At 48.0% G+C, this 6666-nt stretch overlaps 1 protein-coding gene across 1 annotated transcript; it reads left to right on the top strand.

Moving 5' to 3' along the window:
• Positions 1–1964: 1964 nt before the first annotated feature.
• Positions 1965–6336, top strand: c2cd4a (C2 calcium dependent domain containing 4A). Its single transcript, XM_078532205.1, has 2 exons — positions 1965–2291; positions 5136–6336. The coding sequence occupies exon 2, from the start codon at positions 5239–5241 to the stop codon at positions 6334–6336; it is 1098 nt and encodes a 365-aa protein (XP_078388331.1). The 5' UTR covers positions 1965–2291; positions 5136–5238.
• Positions 6337–6666: the final 330 nt, after the last annotated feature.

The following is a 6666-nucleotide window of genomic DNA, read 5'->3' as shown; positions in this document are numbered from 1 at the left end:
GTAAAAAGTTTAACCTTTTGGAAATAATTCGCAGGATGGAAAAGCGTAAACACATGCCAATCATGTTTGAGGTACAATCATGATCTTAAAAGAGACAATGAAATTGGAAACTAACACTGATGTACAAGCATTCCTTGGAACAGGAATAAAAACAGAAAATGCTGGAAATATTCAGCAGGTCAGGCAGCATCTATGGAGAGTGAAACAGATTTAATGTTTCACATCTGCGACCATTGATCAGAACTGAATTTGTTCATCTGAATAGGCTCAAGCTGCAAGAAGAACAACTTATATCAGGAAAACAACTGTTCCTGATGAAAACAGTTGGGTTAGAAATATCAGGATAATATTGCAGACAGCGTGAGGCATATAATCGAAGAGCAGTTAAATTGGATGAGGGACGAGGGACGGAGGTGCAGAGTGTTCGGTGGAAGGACCTCCTAGGATTTGAAGTAACTCAAGTTTCTATTTCCGTCTGTTTTTGAGTCACGTTGAATGAATGCCTCAGACTAGCTAACAGCTGACGTGATGTGATATATGTAAACGTCCCGGTGGGAGTTGGTTGTTCCCAGATGATAATTTCAGATCATGGATTCATCATCTTTGAATTGAGGCTTTTTAAACCTTCCCTCATGGCTCGGGCCTGATGGGGAAAGGTGTTTTTTTTTTCATCGCTTTGAGGGTCTGTGTGCATTCCCTGAGCAAGAGTAAAAGAAGTCAATAAGGTCAGAGCTTTCTCCAGCTCCAGTGCCACAGCTGAAGATTTAATAAACTCTCCACATTTGGCAATGTTCCTCAGCATCGTGACTGCTTAATTGTGAGCTGGCATGCTGCTATTACCGGGCAAGTCATGCATGCTGCTTTATCACTTGTACATTTCTTTCATTCTCTCCCACATTTCATCAACATGTCATTAAGTGAGCCCTGTTTATTCCCCCAATGTGAAGAAGTTACTCTTGTACTGAATTTCATTGGTCATCTGGGAGTAAGTATGTTGTTTCATGGTTCCACCCCCTCCCAAGTCTAGTTTCATCTACACTTACATTTCTTCACTCCATTGGGATTTTCGTCCTTTTACCCTGCCCATCTTTATTGCTTTCTGTTCTCCACCTTGTGTCTGGTCCTTTGTTTATCCCCTGCCTTTGTACTTTCTTAAATCTCAAGCGTCTTCTAGTTCTGATGAAAGGTCGTCAATCTGAAATGTTATCTCTCTGTCTGATCTGCTGAGTATTTCCTTTTTTTTCCATTTCCTGTACCCACAGTATAGCAGCTTTTGCAGTTGTTTAATTGTGAGAGTTGCGTTTATAAAGCAACTTTCATTACCTCAGCATGTCCCAAATGAAATGAGATTTGAAAACAAGGATGAGAATTTTAAGATCATTGCTTAACCCTCGATAACTAACAGTCAGGCCTCAGCATCTAGGGCATTCTGTTCAACAAGTCTTGCCAGCCTGATATAGATCCCCATAACATATCCCCATGCTGAACTCACTTCTTAATCGTTATTTTTTCAAGCACGATACAGCCAAGGGACTCACTGGAGTAGTCTCACAGGCATTGCATCCGACCAGTAATTAATGTCTACACTGATAAATAAAGCACCCTTGGTGATACAGCTTCACTCTTTAGTCAGGTCAACAGAATTTTAAAGGTCTGAACGAGGAAAGAGCCGATGATTGTCGGTTATATTCCACCCCCCCACACACACCCCTTTCTCACACTGGCTAATCTGGCTGAACGTGTGAATGCACGGCCCAGGGGATCGGGAAGAATTTTTATCCAGTCGCCCTGCAGATTTATTGTTATTTCGCTTTTATGCGCGGGTGTTTTTAGTGTAAGATATTCGCTGTTCCCATTGCTCCGTGTCTAAGGAACTCTCCCCCAGGCTGTGGCACTGTGCACAGAGACAGCGAAAATACATTCAATACAGTGCAAACACTCAGCAACTCTGTGCTTTGGCGATAACTGCTCGGTGGAACTCACGTTCCCAGAATTTACAGAATTTGTAATTTTTATTTAAATCTGCTGAGCAAGCTGTTGTTTCCATCTAGTGAATCTGCTGGCCCAATACAATTGGTCAGAAAGAAATTAAGCCAGAATTTCCAGTTTGATTGGTTAAACTTACAAATGAGTGTGACCAACCAGTTGAGCACCGGCGGTGAATCATCGATTGGTTTATAAAAACAATATGTGGCAGAGTGACCAAGAGGCTGAACAACAGTGCACAGAGTGACCAAGAGGCTGGACAACAGTGCACAGAGTGACCAAGAGGCTGGACAACAGTGCAGAGAGTGACCAAGAGGCTGGACAACAGTGCAGAGAGTGACCAAGAGGCTGGACAACAATCCACTGAGTGAGTAAGAGAGTGGAGATTGTGGCATTGAATGGCCAGGAGTCTGGGGATAATATCCTGACTGATGAGACTAAATTTGCAAATGGCATTGAGTTGGAGTTGTGGATAATGCAAAGGAAGATTGTGACAAAATGCAGGAAATCATTAATAAATCTATAGAATGGGCATTAATTACTAAATTAATTTTGGATGAATGTGAGGTGGTGTATTTTGGCAGAAACAGTATTGCTTGGATAAAGTCTAAGTGGATAAAGGAGCAAAGGGATCTGTGGTACAGGTAACATAAATTATTTGAAACAGGTTAATAAGTCTTTTTAAAGAAAAAAACAAGAAATGCAAACACTGGGGTTTCTTCCAGAGGATGGAATTGAAAAGCCAGGTTTAATTTATATTGAACCTTGGTTGGATCACACGTTGAGTACAGTGAACAATCTGGGTATCTGTATTATAAAAATAATATAGAAGCACCGGAGAAAGTTAAAGTCTCTTAGTTCTGGTATCATCCTTGTGAATCCTTTGTTTTACGCTATTGGAAAGGCTAGGACTCCTTTCTGTCAAAAAGGGAAAGCTAAGGGGTGACCAGAGAGAGACCTTGAAAATGGTGAAAGGGTTTGGCAGAGTAGGTGTAGAGAAGTGGTTTCCATTTGTCATTCAAAAGAGAAGAAAATCCCAATCTGGAACTCAAAAGCAGCTTTTTTAGCCAAAGAGCAATGACAATGTGGAACTTGCTACCATCGGAAATAGTTGAGGCAAATAGTGTAAATGCATTTAAAGGGAAGCTAGATAAGGGGGAGAGAGGAACGGACAGATAGGCTGATGGGGTTAGATAAGATGTGGGAGGAAGCTCATGTGCAGCTTCCTTCTGAGCCGTAAACATGATGTGACTTGCTGATTGATGTGTACATTGGACAATATTCTACAGTATGACCAAAAATCTGGAGAATGTTGCTCTGAGTGAGTGAGTGAGTAGAAGCCTGGACACCCTTGTACTAAAAGTGAAAAAGCAAAATACTGCAGATACCGGAAATCTGAAATAAAAAGAGAGAATGCTCAGCAGGCCAGGCAGCACCTGTGGAGAAAGAAATACAGTTAACAATATGATCAATGACCTTCAATCAAAACTAGGAAATGTTTGAGATGTAACAGGCTTTAAGCAAATAGGGAGGCTGGGGGAGAACAAAAGGGAATGTCTGAAATAGGGTGGAGGGCAGAAGTGAGTGAAGACAAAACAGATGATGATGACTAAAAAAAAAAAGGGACAAGTAAAACAAAATATCAATCTGGAGGAGGTGCTAATGAGAAATAACAGAATCATCACCAATAGCTGCCATTGGGAAAAATGGGAGCAGATATTATGGTCTGAAATTTATGAACTCGAGTGTTGAGTGCAGAAGGCTGTTAAGTGATCAGTTGAAAGATAAGGTGATGTTCCTCAAGTTTAAGCTGAGCTTCGTTGGAATGGGTGTAGCAGGTCAAGGACAGAGAGGTCAGAGTGGGAGCAAGGTACAGAATTAAAATGACAGATGATTGGAAGCTCTGGGTCATGCTTGTGGATTGAACAGAGGGATTCCATGAGTTTTTTTTTGCTCGGGCTGCATTTGAAAAGGAATACTGAAAGGGGAGGGGAGCTGGAGACTTGTTTGGTGGCAGCATCACACTGAAGGGGGCAGGTGATCCATTGCATATGGAGTTTAGTGGAACATGAGGAACCCTGATGTGGCCTGGGAAGGAGGGGAAGTGGTGAGAGTAGGAACGTGGGCAATGCAATGGATGGGATTGAGGTTCCTCTCCTCCACGAAGGAGGGAATCCTTTGAACATTTTTTTTGGGGGGTGGCAGCTATTGTTGATTCTGCTTTTCACCTCCTTTAACCGAGGCTCATCCTTTTGCCATTTAAACTCTGCTGCCTTCCACCTTATCACAGGCATTCCGTTTTGTCACCCCACCCCACCCATTCCCTGCCCCTGCACTTGTTTAAAACCTGTTAGGGCGTTGACTTTTTGTCAGAACTGGAAAAGGTTAACTACCTGAAACATTAACTCTCTTCACGGATACTCCCTGACCTGCTCAGTATTTCTAGCACCTTCTGTTTGTATGACTGGACAACCTGGCCTGTAAGTCCCACTGAGTGACCATCCTTGTAATGAGTGACCAGGCAGTATCGCGCTCTGTAATACAGGTAGCTGGTGGGAAGGAGCTCTTCATACAATCCATTATTCTTTGAACTAATAAAAGCCATAACAGCTTTCTTCACTTAGAAAGTGATGTGTGACTGGAGAGTAGCAGTGTATGTAGTGAGAGCCGCTGGCAGACGTGTTTCTAATGCAGGTTGTCCGATAGAGGTGTCTGCATCATTGTAGGTGTGTTTGGGGGGATGGGGGGGGGGGTTGTAGGTGTTTGGGGGGTGGGGGGTTGTAGGTGTGTTTGGGGGGTGGGGGGTTGTAGGTGTGTTTGGGGGTGGGGGGGTGTAGATGTGTTTGGGGGGATGGGGGTGGTTGTAGGTGTTTGGGGGATGGGAGGGTTGTAGGTGTGTTTGGGGGGGGTTTAGATGTGTTTGGGGGGTGGGGGGTTGTAGGTGTGTTTGGGGGGGGTGGGGGGGTGTAGATGTGTTTGGGGGATGGGAGGGTTGTAGGTGTGTTTGGGGGGGGTGTAGATGTGTTTAGGGGGTAGGGGGTTGTAGGTGTGTTTGGGGGGGGTGGGGGGGTGTAGATGTGTTTGGGGGGGGGGAGGGAAATCACTGGCTCCTTGCGTCAAAATAACCCGCAATTTCCTCCTGTTTGCAGGTTGACAGTCACCCTTCCGGCGAGACCTTTACCCTGGGAGAGGGGGGGGAGCTGTTTACCCTCCAGCCCGGAGTCCTGACTCGACCCCCCCCATCGAAAGACCATGTTTTATGTCAACGTCTTGACCCCGGACCGCGTCCCTGAATTTTTCATCCCGCCAAAGTTCACCCCGCAGCGGAAAGCGGGGGCGGCTCTGCACCGGGCGGGCGGGGAGGCCGCCCGGTGGGAGGGGCCGGGCGGGGACGGCACGGATTGGGACCCCAGGTCCCGGGCCGCCCTGTCCATGCCCCACTTCCCCCGGGCTCGCACCCCTTATGGGTTCTGCCGGCTGCTGGAGAGCCCCCACACCCGGAGGAAGGAGTCTCTCTTCCACAGCCAGGCCGAGCACCAGGGGCTGGCCAGGGGGGGAGGAGGAGGAGGAGGGGGGCGGTCAGCGTCCACCCCGTGTCCCTGCCCGCCCGCCCCCGGGAGCCCGGGCAGCCCACCCGCCTCCACCCCGGGCGTGGTCCCCCTCGGGCTCTGCAGGACCATGGACAGCACCACCGCCCCCTCCCCAGGCGTGGACCCCCTCGGGCTCTGCAGGACCATGGACAGCACCGCCGCCCCCTTCACCCCGGGCGTGGTCCCCCTCGGGCTCTGCAGGACCATGGACAGCACCGCCGCCCCCTTCACCCCGGGCGTGGTCCCCCTCGGGCTCTGCAGGACCATGGACAGCACCGCCGCCCCCTCCATCCCGGGCGTGGTCCCCCTCGGGCTCTGCAGGACCATGGACAGCACCGCCGCCCCCTTCACCCCGGGCGTGGTCCCCCTCGGGCTCTGCAGGACCATGGACAGCACCGCCGCCCTGGGGGCTCGCGGCCGCCTCCGGCTCCGAGCCGGGTTCTGCAGCCAGGGGCAGCGGGTTTGCCTCCGGCTGCTGAGTGTGGAGGGTCTGTACGAGCAGTTCACCGACTGCCGGGCGATCGGCTGCTGCCTGTCCCTGCGGCTGGAGCCGGGGAAAAGCCAGAAGCAGCGGAGCGCCGTCATCCGCAAGAGCAGGAACCCGGTCTTCAACCAAGATTTCTACTTCTCCGGGATCACCAGGGACCAATTGCACTCCAAGCTTTTTAAAATTAAAGTGATGAATAAAGCCTCCCGGATGAAGAGGAGCTGTGTTTTGGGAGTTTGTCAGCTGTCTTTAGCCAGTATCTTGCCGCTGTAGCTGCAAATGTGAAATGTATCTCTAGCTCTGCTGTTTTTTTAAAATGCTATTTTTTAAAAAAAATTAAAAACCAACTCATTCTGACTTCAGTTGTTGTGATGAGTGTTGAATTGACCCAGCCTGAGTCTGCCCTGGGAGCTGGAGTCAGTGCTCTTGCTGTGCGTGTGAGTGATGAACCCTGTGGTCAATCCGGAGAACACAAAGGAACATTTTATCACTTCTAACTTAGCAAAAGGAACTTTGACTGTTTTTAAAAAAAAATAAATAAAAGCTGACATTATATACCTCACAAGGTCAGGGTATAAAACAAAAGCTCAGCAACTTGTGGGG

The sequence above is a fragment of the Cetorhinus maximus genome, chromosome 30 (genome assembly GCF_964194155.1).
Source record: "Cetorhinus maximus chromosome 30, sCetMax3.hap1.1, whole genome shotgun sequence".
Taxonomy (NCBI): Eukaryota; Metazoa; Chordata; class Chondrichthyes; order Lamniformes; family Cetorhinidae; genus Cetorhinus; species Cetorhinus maximus.
Note: the sequence above shows the minus strand (reverse complement) of the source record. Positions and strands in the feature narration are given on the sequence as shown.